This window comes from Brachyistius frenatus, unplaced genomic scaffold (genome assembly GCF_029030835.1).
Source record: "Brachyistius frenatus isolate BFR_SWC_R1_liver_20210118 unplaced genomic scaffold, ASM2903083v1 Contig_123, whole genome shotgun sequence".
Lineage (NCBI taxonomy): Eukaryota > Metazoa > Chordata > Actinopteri > Embiotocidae > Brachyistius > Brachyistius frenatus.
This window is the reverse complement of record NW_027210722.1, coordinates 187,833-201,816: the sequence shown is the minus strand read 5'-3', so window position 1 is coordinate 201,816 and position 13,984 is coordinate 187,833. Positions and strand designations below refer to the sequence as shown.

The following is a 13,984-nucleotide window of genomic DNA, read 5'->3' as shown; positions in this document are numbered from 1 at the left end:
TTATCAAAAGAGTTTCGGCAGCTGATCGTTTCCTTTTTTTGTCGGCTCGTGTCCTTTCGAGGTCGAGACACAAAATAAAGTGTTTCTGAGGAGCTGACAGAAAGAAGAAGAAGAAGAAAAAAAGGAGTGATGGCTGACTGCTGTTGCAGAGTTTAATTTACAGTGTGTGTGTGTTTGTTTGTGTGTCAGGGTGTGTGTCAGGACTTGCCACATCACCCACGGATCAATGCTTGTTCCCCTTCGATGGCCTGTTTTTCTCGCGGCCGCTGTGTTTCTCACCTTGTGTGATGTGACAGGCATCACAGTTGGGATTTTCCACATTTATTCATTCGAGTAGGGTCCTCTGCTTTCTTTTCTTTCCTTTCCTTTTTTAAGATGCATTTTTTTTTTGTCTTCGTTCAGATCGACGGACAGACAGTAAATGCGATGGTAAAGAGCAGGCTTGGTATTAGAGATATGCCATGTCATACTGTTCACGATAATACCGGTATAGTTTTTCATCGAACGCAGGGATGGGAATTTCAAGCAAAACTCCTATTCAAAATTCAGACCCCTGAAAGCAGCGTGTTCTTCTTCTCCCCGTGTTATTTAATGCGGCTGGCAGGCAGCTTTTAGGTGAATTACCGCCACCTTCTGACGGGAGTAACGCATTACAGCCAGGTAAAAAAACAAAACAAACGGGGAAATAAGGAAGAATGAATGTCGACTGTTCGAATATTCGAAATTCGTGACCTATCCCTAGTAGAAGGTATTTTATAGAAACTGCGGTATAGTTTTTTTCTTTTTTTTATAGAAAAAAAAAAATGCTATCGCGATAAAGGTAACACTGATACACGATGACGTCACACTCGTATGAAAACAGCATTTTATCCGGCAACAAGCACGAACCGAAAGCCGCCGAGTTCTTCAGGTCTTCAGCTCAGTTTAAGAGTTTAATCGATGGTCGCACTTTGTGAACCGAAGCAGAGGCGGCAAAAATAATAGTGTAACAAAAACCCAAGAAGTGTAGTTTGTTAATGGATGAACGTTGAGGTCAAACTTCACGAAATCAGGCCTAAATGTCGTTGAATCTGCCGACAGCAGCGAGGAAGTAATTCGAAGCTCTGCGGCTGATCGGGAAGTTCTGACAGAGCAGAACTGAACCCCCAAATCCTCCCTCAGCGCTGTACACAGGATCTGAGTCTCACTTTGAGCTTCTGTTGTTCACAATATGAAGAACTAAGACATCTTTGTTTAGTTTTTTTTTTTTTTATATTTGAGGTCAAACTGTTTCGTTTTGTGCCGGCGTATAAATCGATCACGCTTATTTTGTTTAAATTGCATGTCATCAAAAATTAATAATCACATATTTTTCGGTATTCTTTTGTCATATCATCAAAAATATTGTTATTGCAAAAACACACAAATATATCATGGTATTATTTTAGGACCAATCAGGCCCTGATCCGCGCCATTTTTAAATTCCCCCAGTGGCACATATTGGTGCCTGCAAATGTGTGTTGTTTTTTCCTCACGCGTGAAGATCTAACATTTCTTTAGTCTGTCTGTATTTAAGCGTTGATAAGTGCCGTGAGGATAATGTCATTTCCTGTGTGTCCACCCTCAGATGAAGACCGTGAGTGTCGCGCTGGTGTTGTGCCTCAACGTGGGAGTGGACCCCCCCGACGTGGTCAAGACGTCCCCCTGCGCCAGACTGGAGTGCTGGATAGGTGAGTCCGCACAGACATTATAAAATCTATTATTATAAAACTCGAGTTAAGAGTTGTTCAGAGTGAGGTGGACTTTTGCTTCGGTAGGACATATGGACTTCAGTAGGACATATGGACGTCAGTAAAAGCTTCCTGTGATGTGCTGCTTTCCTTCCTGGCGTGAAAATAAACAGATTTTTCATTCAGACGCTGTGATAGATAAATACAAATAAAAAATATGGTGAATGCTCAAACATAATTTGGACAATATGCATCAAAAACTGGGCCTTTTCTTCAGACTCATAATTCGGTTAAATGGTAACGCAAAGATATAACCAACACACCACTGGAAATCAGTGCAAATTAGTCTTCACGTATCCATCGCAGATAAATGACTGTAATTACACATATTTCATATAAAACAGTTCTGACTGTTTTGTGGAGATGATTTTTGCCCGATTTTTGTCTTCGTTCAAAAGGAGACTGTAGAAAAATGCTCTGAAAACGGAATGGAAAGATTAACACACAACAAAGATGTGTTGTTTATCTTAAATTGAAAAAATAAAAAATAAAATGTTGAGAGAAACAAAATCTCTGTATTAAGCCAGATATATTGACTGAATTTGATAGATTCAAATTTCGATTTTTCTACGACGTAAAGAAATACCAAAATCCACATGTGCTTCTGTTGCCCCTCAAACAGCAACGGCAGCGGCGCCATCATAACGGGCGATGAAGGCCGTTGCCTCTTCGTCAGAGACGCCCACACGCGTGACCTTTGCCACTCGAACACGCTCAAACGTTTTGGGTCTTGCAGAGTCCAAGGCTGAGCAGATCGCTGAGGGAACTGAAAGTGGCCACAGGACAAAACCGTGACGTGAATTGGGAGCAAAGTGTCCCTGTTTAAGATTCAGATGCTGAAACGCAGCCAACACGAGCTGCCTCACAATTATAGAATTAAAGGTGCATTTACACATTCAAAAAGCCCAGAGTTTTTCAAATGTTTTACATGTTACGATATGTAAAGGGATAACAGCCTCGTGGTGCTTCTCTGTGTTTGATTTTTAAGATGGAGGTGTAGTGACGACAGAGCCCAAAGCAGTTTTTAAATCATGTTTTACTCTTTGAGTTGATGCAGAGTCAGTGAGTGGCTCAGCGTCACTCAGTCCAGAAGGAAAATCTCTCGACTTTGTTGGATGGTTTTCTGTCCAATTCAGCACAAACATTCATTTCCTTCTCAGGATTCATCCTAACGTCAACCTTCTGTAACCCACAACCTGTCAGTGGGTTTGCAAGCAATGGGTTCCCGCCAAAAACGGCAAAAACATCCCGCCAAATCATCCCCCCCCCCAAAAAAAAAAAATTTGAAATTTCCGATGAAGTGATTATGTGTGATTCTGTCAGAAAAGAATAACAAAATCTAAGTTTAAAATTTTTAGTTTTCACCATAGTGTCTTTATTGTACGTTTATTGTATTTACAATTTTGCCAACGATAAACCGTTTGCAGGATGCAGGTTCTGTAACTAAACAAAAATTCTGCATAACTCAGCACAAACGGTAAGCCGGCACTTTTTTTTTTTTTTTTTTTGGGGGGGCAGATGAGAGAGGATGAAGAGAGGATGAAGAGCAAAGAGAGGTTGTAAAAATGAAAATTCTTCAACCTCTCATGCTAAAATATAACGTCAAACTCCTGGAAAAACATTTCTGCTTAATATCAGCTCGTTGACATCGTCACGTTGCGTTCAGCTCAAAGCGCCGCTACAGACTCCCGTTTTGACATTGTTAAAAGCTCAGAGATGGCGATTACGAACCCACGACCGCAGACGGCAGAAAAAATTCACACGGCTCAAACGACGGCAACGCAAACCGTCAACTTTTACTTGAGCTTTTACTTTGCAGCGTTAAGGTGGGGGGGTCGGGGGATATTCTCAGTCTTTCCCCCGTGGGAGCTCGATTCATAAAGCTCCTGTCTCATCCGGGATGAAGCGGTTCGCCCTCCCAACAGAACCACACGACGCGTGGCAGAACAAAAACACAAAGGACCATCTCCATTGAATGGGAACCTCAAAAACCCCATTGTGCGGCTCCCCTGAGACGTGCCTGACTGTGGGGAGGCACGGAGGCACATTAAAGCGGGAACACACCTCTTAAAAGTTTCCGAAACTTTCTCTGCGGCTTCTGAGGACACTCTGCCGACCTGCCACTTGGCTTTTCAGAGGCTGTTTGGGAATATTAAGAGGAGGATGTCCCGAAATGCACCACAGGGATTTTAAGATCTCACTCGTGCTTGAGCCATACGCAGATGTAACGGGCTTACGTATGCTTTTCACTGGCCAGAGTGTGTGTGTGTGTGTGTGTGTGTGTGCGTGCGCGCGCGTGTGCGAAAATATCCCCTTATAAAGCTTTAGTTTGCACCATAACAGAAATGATAAAATACCTTTGTACACAGAAGAATCACTTCCCAAGTCAAACACCTTCTGCAGGTTAGCTCTTCTTGGAGGAAACATCTTCATCCTGTGTTTTTAATACATTTCTGCACAGGTTCAGATTCCTTAATAAATGAATCTTTATTTGGTATTTTAAAGTTCCTGAAATCACTTGTATCGATTACAGTTTCCCTTTGTAAATAAAAGCAGTCGTGTAAAAGTTGCGGTTTGCCTCGTCAAACCCGTCTTGTGTTCTTTCTGTCGTGGTAATCCGTTGCGAGATGACCCTCCAGCGATTTCGTTCCCCCGCCGACCGTAAAGCCGACCAGTGTCTCCCATAAACTCTCCCGGTACGTTCCTCCCCGCCCGCTGAGCGCGATTTTGATCCGTTCCTCAATCTATATCCAGCTATTCTTCAAGCCCTATTGATTTACTCATCAATATTTCAACTTCAGGGGGCCGCTGCTATTTTATTTTTTTTTCCAAACCGCGCTCCAGATTTAACAAGAAACGTTCCTTCTGATGCCGAAACAATAAACTGAAACTTCTCTCGGCTGCGTCTTCAAGCCCGAACGTCCCGGGCCCGGTTCCCCTCGGCCGTGACCGTCACGTGTAATGTGTGTTTCCTGCGCGTGTTTAATCGCTGGTGTGTTGACGCTCTTTATGTTTGCCTGCCCAGATCCTCTGTCGATGAGCCCGCAGAAGGCCCTGGAGACCATCGGGGCCAACCTGCAGAAGCAGTATGAAAACTGGCAGCCCAGGGTGAGTCGCTTCACGCCAAACAAGCCTCCCTCCTTCTCTTCTTACGCATGTGAATAATGATTCTCGTCAAAACGGTGTGAGAACTTATCTGTTTTGGCCTCCGTTGAGCCGCTCGTATGTTTCAGGTGTTTTAAAGTTCCATCGATTTTGCCGAAGTGTCTGAACCGAACCGATTTTACTCACCTTGCTTTCAGTGAGCAATTATTTCTCAATAAACTGCTCGATGATCCGCCACTCTTTCAGGACTGTGGTATTGATTGCAATTAGCGCCGTGCCCGTTCAGAACATCCTGTTTGACGGAACGGTTGTCCGGATTGTGGGATTCGCTTGCGTGGCTTTGTTTGAGATCACCTCGCTGCAGACGTAGGCGAAGAGACACCCGGCGACATCCGCCGTGATGCTGTCTGGAGAACTGTAGCTGCGCGGCGGCGGGCGGCTCCACACCAACAACAAACAAACAACAACCGGCGACGTCATTTGCGAAGTTTCGAGTGAGTTTCTTACTGTGCAATTGCAGAAATTCAACACTAAATTCCCACAAACACCGTCACTTCCTGTTGTTGCGGTTAGCTGGCAGCGGTTTGTTTTGACAGTGAGCGGAGAGAGGGGGGCGGAGCCTCGCTGGTTGGAAATTAACACTTATTTTTGGAGTTTTGTTTGTAAAACACTTTGTCGTGATACTTTCAGCAGAGCTTCTGTTGACGATGTTTTTAGCGGCAATGCTGCAGGAATTTTTCAAAATTGCAAACTCCTGCAAATATTGCTGAGATTGCTTGAATTTGCGTTAATTATTGTGATTTCTAGGAGGGACTGATTATGTACTGTAAGAGTATGCTCACATAAGGCTGTGGGAACATGCACACTGTCAACTGGTTCAGTTTGTGACTTTTCAGACAAAACACTTCGCTCTGCGCGATCAGTTACGTCGCGTAGACGAATAGACAGTCAGCGCGGCTGTCATGGTAACCGCGGCTCCTGATAAAGTGTGTTTACATTTAGTGATCATTTGAGTGTGTACGAGGGAGAACGGGTTTATTTGAGCTGTCTCGTTGTGTCGGCTCTTTTTTTTTGTTTCACTTCTGTGCCAACGAAACGCCTGCATGCTCTCGACAGCAACAAAGTTTTTTTTTTTTTTTTTTTTTTAAACAGATGCATCGTGTACGCTTGTAAATTCAGCCGTTTCAGTTTGAGTGTGTGTACATGCATTCATGTCACTGCCAACAGTAGCAGTTGTCCTTGGCTCTTTAGTTCGCTATTTTCCCCGAGGCTCCTCGAGATCTCGTCCTCCTCTGAGCTCTCGGGGCCTCCGAGCCGGAGCAGATGGCACTCCTTCTCCATAAAGACGGGGGCCTCTGATGAAATCGGAGAGTTTATGGTGTAAAAGATTTTTCTCTGATGAATAGAACAATCTGAAACGGAGAGAGTGGGGAAACGTTATATCAGGACAATCTGATCTGTGTGGTTGACTTTTCACATCGTTTAGAAGGCACTCTGTAATCTACTGTTATTACGACGATCACTGTAATGATGAAAGCTGACCAAAGGGCAACTTGTTTTCGATGTCTGTAACCCCCTTTGCATTTCTAACGATCAGTATGTCAGTAAGTATCTGTGCTTTTTTTTTTTTTTTGTCCTGAGTCTTTGTTTTTTTCCCGGATGCACTTTGATGAAACTGAATCTTCAGAGGTAGTAGTTCCAAAAAAAATGTAGCTGATATTGGATTATTGCTGAAATTCTGGTATCATGTTGATGGGATTTCTATCGAAATCTAATGCTGTCCAATGCAGCAGCAGCCCTGCACTAAATCCTCTCCGTGAAGGCCGTAATGTTCAGTTTTTGTTGAACTGTTTAGGTTTTGACTAGATTTTTGTCAACGCTTTTGTTCGGATGTAATTTTTTCTGTTGTTGGACTATAAAAAAAAAAAAAAAATATATATATATATATATATATATATCAGTTTACATTTATTGGCATCAAAAAAAAAAAAATTGTATTATGTACAGAAAATTATTATCAGCTGACATATCAGAAAATTTATATGATACTTCATTAAAGCAAAAATAGGAAAGGAAAGTTCTTTCACCTTCTCAGTTTGAACCGTTACGCTGCAGCTGCAGTGCAGGACATTTAAATAAACATCCCATAACACTCAAGCCAAAAAAGTTTCCAAAATGCTGATAAAGCCTTTCACGGCCAAGCAGCAACCTGCAGTGACGTCACCCATCGATTATGAAGCCTTGAGTTCGCATTCTGTCCGTCACTATCTCGCTGGTTCGGAGCAGTTTGGAGCAGGAAGTGACCATATTTGGACGAGCTGGGGGCGGAGCGAGCGGTGGATCTGATTAGAAACCTGACGATAGTACGTCCCGCCAAATGGTAGCTGTACTCTGATTGCACCGCAGGCCTGTCAATCAAACAGACACGCCCACAAAAAGACCACTGATATCTGATTAATGATGGAATTATTTTCAGATTGAACCGCCACAATATTCATTAGAAGGAGTGACTTTAACAAATGACACCATATTGACTTGTGCAAAACATGTATTGACTTTGTATTTCATGAGAGAAGTTGATTGGGAGTCTTTGGAGGCTTTTTGGAGCCGAACTCTAGTGGCCCTCAGCGGTATTGCAATTTATGGCGCATTTTTCGGCGCAGGAAGCTACAAACACTTTTATATCCGGTCTATGATTACATGGCAACTTTTAAGAATAGCCGCGGTAAAATGAAGCATATTAGATCGCAACAATTATTATATAATAAACCTCAGCTGTCTAAAGCCCTGTGGGAAACTGCCTGAGAACCACAGCAGGGGTTGGAGGTGGGACACTTTCATATTGTTTTTAAAGCTGTCGACATATTTCTGCGAGCTACGCAAAAACTAAAAAGACAACATTATTTCAGCTGGTCATGTTAAGTTCTGAGCGGCTAAGCTGGCAGCAGTGCACGGTGTGTGTGTGTGTGTGTGTGTGTGTGTGTGTGTGTGTGTGTGTGTGTGTGTGTGTGTGTGTGTGCGCGTGCGCAGTGTCTCCTCCGCATCTTTTTCTTTCTGCTTACTGCTTTTAGAAACGTAAATCCAGTGGGGAGTGGCGTAAAAAAATAAAACAATAAGCGCACACTTGAAATGTAATCCGAGGTGTTGAGCTGAGCCGCGTTTGCAGGTATCGGTTATGAATTACATTTCAAACCACCTGTGAATACGCTTTAAAGCCGCTCAGACAGGATTAAATCTGATCACGGCCGTGAGAACTGGTAACGAAATGTGTGTTTGGTGTTGAGACGTGTGATGGAATATAAACAACATGCCCTCGGGGGTGGGGGGTGGTGGAGGAGGAGGGTGTGTGTGTGTGTGTGTGTGTGTGTGTGTGTGTGTGTGTGTGTGTGTGTGTGTGTGTGTGTGTGTGTGTTGTGTATATCATTCACGATAACACTGGTATGTTTTGAGGTGATTAAAAATAATTCATATGATTATAATACAAACATTCCCACCTGCAGATGTAATGACATCATACCGTTGCACCGCCCGGCGGGATGACGTCCGTAGCAACAAGCTGAAGGAGACTTCAGTTCAATCAGGAGAGACTTCAGTATGAGTGGATGATTAAAAACGAGGAGAAAATGTGAAAGTCTTTGATATCTTGATGTCATCGTGTTCGATGAAAGAGATGCTGGTGCGCACTACGTGGGAACCTCCCTCGGGGTCGACACGCTGGCGGTGGGGGATGTGATGAAGAGAGAGCTGGCGAGGTGGATGTGACTAAGCTGCACCTGATGTGAAGCCTGGAGGCGAACGGGGTGGAGGAGGGGGCGCAGCACATCGCCATTGAACTGACGGCTGACGCCGTAGAACAGGTTTAAAGTTCGAGCGCTGAATGAGATCCTGGCGAAACGTGATTGGTTTACCAAAAACACGCGTAGTCAGGTGATTAGGAGAATTGGGAGATAAATTGTGAATGACTGAGGTGTAAAGCCCGGACGACCCAGACCCTAATTCACTGCGTTAATACCAGAATCTGGGTCGAGCAGCGACCAGCAGCGACGTCACCCCGTCGGTTTGTGAACGGCCGTTACGAAGCCTCCAGTTCGGATTCTGTCCGTCGCCATCTTTGCTAGTTCGGAGCGGTTCGGAGCAGGAAGTGACCATATTTGTTGAGCTGGGGGAGGAGCTAGCGGCGGATCCGAGTGATCTGATTGGAAACCCGACGATACTACGTCCCGCCCACCGATAGCTGTAACCTCACTGCACCGCAGGCCTGTCAATCAAACAAACACGCCCCCAAAAACAATTTCTTTTTTCAGGCTTAATTTCCAATGAATGAGGGATTATTTTCAGATGGACCGCCAGAAAACTAATAAGAAGGAGTGACTCTAGCTAAAAACACTGAAATAACTCGTGGATACATTTTATTGACTGAAAATTTCACGAGAGAAGTTGAACGGGAGTCTATGGAGCTGGAGGCTTTTTGGTGCCAACCTCTAGTGGCACTCCGTGGTATTGCACCTTAAAGCACTCCATCCTACTGGCCGTAGACCTCGGGTTAATTTTAACCAATCAGCATGCGCCACAACCGGCCGACACTCTGCTACTGCTTTAACTACCTGGCGTCCGTGTCCACCAGAGCGTTTTTCCCTGAGCACAGCATATTTTCTAAATTGTCGTTAATGGGAGCGCCACGTGTTTTCAAACACTGAATATTTGATGACAAACTCTCACATTTGCAGTGACATATACAACTATAATACACATTTTTTTTAATAGGTTGGTTGGTATTTAGTGGTATTGCCAAGAATTTAGCTATCGCAGAAATACCCTAAAATACCACGATGCTTTTTTACGGGCTCATTGCCCACCTCTGGACGGGTCGGGTGGCGATGTAGAGCTGAAATTAGAGTTTTATTACAATAATAAGTAAGTAAAGTTCAGGAAAGATGTTCCCTGAAGTAAAACAGAATAAAAACAGACAAACAGTTGACCGGTTTGATAACGCTGCCTCAGCATCATCCTGTTGGCGCCGTGGATCTCTGCTCGACCGCCAAAAAAAAACAACAACACGTCTCATCACGAGGAGGTAGAAGTAAAAATAATCCCAACGTGGTGGAGCTGTTTGGAAAAGACAGCTCAGAAGGAACACGCGAGGTACGAGGAGGCGGAGGAAGAGACGCTGCGAAGAGAGAGAGCAGCTAGAGGAACGTAGGCTCGGGCTCGGCCGAACCCCGGAGGTCAGCGGCAAGTGGTGGTAGGAGTTGCAGGAGGGAGGAGTGGGAGGGTTGAGAAGCTGCTCCTTTTATTTTTATTTTTTGTATTTTTATTTTTTTGTTGTCCTCGCAGCTCTGCAGCGGCACACCGGAGAGCAGCGTTCGCCAACACACCTTACATAAAGGCTTCGACGGAGCGACCGGGCACACCGCCGTTATTACCTGCTCCGTCACGGCGGGCGGCAAATTGGGTCATAAATTAATTCCAGATGAGTTGGTAGATTATTAGACCTAAGAGCAAATTAGATACCTTTTTTGTTGTTGTTGTTGTTGTTTTTTTTTTTTTGGTTTGAGACGCTCGCAGCGTTTAACTTCGCCAACCTGCCGTCACGAATCCGTTCCCCGGTTTGCTTCTGTACTCTCGCATTAACCCTCACGGTCAGAAATCCCGCCGCCGCCCACTCGCTTTCTCCGCCGTCTCCACCTCCCGCCTCTTTTATTGCTTTCTCTGACCTTTTTTTCATCGTCGTTTTTTTCCCCCCACTCCACATCAAAGTGATGTTTATTTTTTTTTCAATCAGGTCTCTCTTTATGTCCATCCTCACTTTACCTCCTTGTGCTTTTACCGATTTTTTTTTAAATTTTTTTATTTTGTGCTCTGCAGTAAGTAGAATATGTCCCTCTCTGCCTCTTCATAGTAGATGCAGATTACCCAGCATCCATCTGTGATGAGACCCCAACGTTCATTAGATCGGCGAACTGGACTCGGCTCGCCCACTTGCATCCAGACGCTTGAGGATTTCGCTTTGTACATGTTTGTTAGTGTTTTGAATTACATCATTCCAATATGAATGAACTGTAGAGTGTTCTTGGCGCAGTATCGGCAAGTACCGATGGCAGCAGATCAACCAATGATATTTATAAGTACATGATCTCTTTAAACTTTACCGTGTGATCCTGGAAGAAACTTTCTTTATTTGCCTCTCTGCTCTATTGCTCTATGCGGCAGTTTTCATTGTTACTGTCGGATTTAAACTTCATACCTATGCAGAGGGGATTTTAATGCCACCGATGCATATGCTTTCGTTTGGCACAAATGTGCGCTTGGGCTAATGGATGAACGCAATTTATTTTGGTTGTCAAAGGTCAAAGGTCACTGTGAGCTCACGTTTTCCCCCATTCTTGTGAAGGCCGTATCTCAGGAACGCCTTGAGGCATCTTCTTCAAATTTGGCACAAATGTTCACCGGGTCTCATGGATGAACTGAATAGATTTTGGCTTGATCATAGGTCAAAGGTCAAGGGCGCTGCGACCTCGCGTGTGTCTTATCTGCCCCTTTCCATTCTCGTCAATACGTTCGGGAACGCCGGGAAGGAATCTTTCACAAACGTTTACTTGGACTCAAGAACGAACTGATTTTGAGGAATTTGGGGAAGCTTATAGCGTCTTTACAGCAACATTTATATTTGTCCCAAACTATAGCCTTCAGTTTATCATTTTAGATTATTGATATGTTATTGATTGAAAGTCTAATTTATGGAATTGTAGCTGGATGTTTACTCCAAACAGCTCTTCTTCTGCTGTATTTCTGTCAGAGGCCCGTTCGCTGCCCCAGTGAAGCATACATTATTAAAATACAATTAAAATTTTAGAATTTAAACTTTATGACAACATAATGTTAATGTTTATATTCAAGGATTTATAATTAATCCCACTTTTGTGCGGTATTTTATGTGTTTTATTGGACATACAGCTCAGATAAGATCTGCAACAAGTTGTTATTGTCATTATTTGTTCATCTTTAGGTTGTTTAATTCATGGGAACTGAAAATGTGAAGAGATTTTGTTCAGATTTTGTGCAAATTTGACGGAAATCAAATTGAAACGCGGCTATAATTTAAATCCTCGCATTTAAGAGGGCAATATTTGTCCTTCATTTTCCTTGACTTAGGAGCGCAGCAGCAAGCAATCAATCATAATTGCCCAGATGTGACTGGTTTTAGTGTGGCGTTGCCTCCTAATGGTTTTTCTGACCTCATGGATCCATTTTAAATTTGTTTTCCAGCGCGAGTGTCATGTCGCCTCGTTGCGGCCACTAGATGCGTGGCGCGTGTTTTTATTGATAAACTGGTGGTGGTCATCAGAAAGTCTTCATACTTGATTAGAAATATTGATTGCGGAGCGTCACGCCGATCCGCAGCTGTGGACGTGTGATGTTAACGGAAGAAGCGACACGTATTCACAGATTAGGAGACGTTTTTTGTTTTCATATTGAATACTTTGTGTCTCTCCTGTTTTTTTTTTTTTTTTTTTTTTTTTTTTACTTCTGTCTTCCACAACACCTTCACTTTAGATATTCCGCACCACCGCCAGTTTATTTGTCAGCCATCTTTGTTGTTGAACGTCTGCGTTTTTATTGTGTCTTTATCGTGTTACTTTTTAAAGCACAGACTGCATTCAGCTGACGACTGTTTTTGTTTCATTGACTTGGCGTCGAGAAACTAGAAGTTACTGCAGCACCTTGAGCATCTCTTTGCCTCCTCTGCTCTCTTATTCTCTTTCAAGCTTCACTTGTTCGCTTTCATTTTCTCTTCTGCTTGTCACTGTTTTCTCTCTCTCTCTCTCTCTCTCTCTCTCTCTCTCTCTCTCTCTCTCTCTCTCTGTCCTCCGTTATATGTTTGGGAATCTGGTTTGAAACTCTCCCTCTCTTGAATCACCGGATGTTTGTTAGTTATTGAGATGAAAAGCGATGTGCTTGTCTTGTCAAGCGGCCTTTTCAAAGCCAACAGTAAATTGCTGAGCCAGCAGTAAATTGCTGATGCCGAACATGTTTGTTCTGTTTTTTTTATTTTTTTTAATTCTGGATCTGCGCCGTGTCCTTCGGGTTTAGCGTTCCTGCCTTGGCTGCAGCAACGAGCCCCTGCTGTCACCTCGGCTAACTATCTCTGCATTATGTATCAGCGAGCTGCACCTCGAACACTTTGCTGCTCACTTTGTAGGCTTGAGTCATGTTATATTATCCTAAAATACCATTGCAAGACTTTTTAGTTCATTGTGTTTTAGCAGCAAGATGGAAAATGATAGTCAGTGCTTATTTGGACTTTTTGTATTCCGCCCAGTCGTTAGGATTGCATCAATAAAAAGGGATCTCGAGCAGTTTTACATATAAAGTTCAGTTTCATCTTTAAGAGGAGAACCACTCAGTCCGAGGACACGGTTGTATAATATCCGCTCAGGATGTGGAGGTATTTTCGGAAATCTGAGAAGACAACCCTCTCGGTGTCTTCAAGGTCATCACAAACTGGGACTTCAAATTTGTAACAAAAAGTTTGGATCACAAAGATGTGAGTCATGGTGTTAAAAAGAAGTGGGATTGCAGCATCAGCAGAGTTCAGTTCTCACCGGGGACTTTGAATCCTGAGATATGTCATCCTCTTTGACAGTACCTTCATTTTGAGCATTTAAAAAACAAAAAAAATCTTACTCTCACTAGTCCTCCAACCTCATGGAAACAACACACAAAATGAGTCTTTTGATTTATACTGTCTCTTTTATTTCGAAATGTTAAGGTATTTATATCTGATAATGGGTGCTACATGGTCCAGATATTGACTCGTCACATTGTTCTAAGCTAACTTCATTTTATTTGCTACAGTTAGCAACGTCTTCGAAGCATTTTTACGTGAGATGTTGGATTTTAAAATTTTTTTTTTTTTTAAAGTAGACAAACTAATTATCGTCAAATTTTAATAAAGTAAAAAATAAGGGTTAAATACAAATGGCATCACTGTAATGCCAGCTACGCTCCTGACCCACTCTGATAATTGAACACCGTCACTCGGTAGCTATCATAACAGCAGATTCAGTAGGCTGGAACAAAACCCGGCCAAATTTGTGTCCTTCAGACTG

At 43.2% G+C, this 13,984-nt stretch overlaps 1 protein-coding gene across 2 annotated transcripts in view; it reads left to right on the top strand.

Moving 5' to 3' along the window:
* Nucleotides 1-13,984, top strand: part of rptor (regulatory associated protein of MTOR, complex 1) — a 163,326-nt gene that overhangs the window by 15,787 nt on the left and 133,555 nt on the right. For both annotated transcript variants that reach the window (XM_069713877.1, XM_069713876.1), the window contains exons 3-4: nucleotides 1,607-1,709; nucleotides 4,795-4,877. In XM_069713877.1, coding sequence (XP_069569978.1) covers nucleotides 1,607-1,709; nucleotides 4,795-4,877 — 186 coding nt within the window. The remainder of the gene's footprint in view (nucleotides 1-1,606; nucleotides 1,710-4,794; nucleotides 4,878-13,984) is intronic.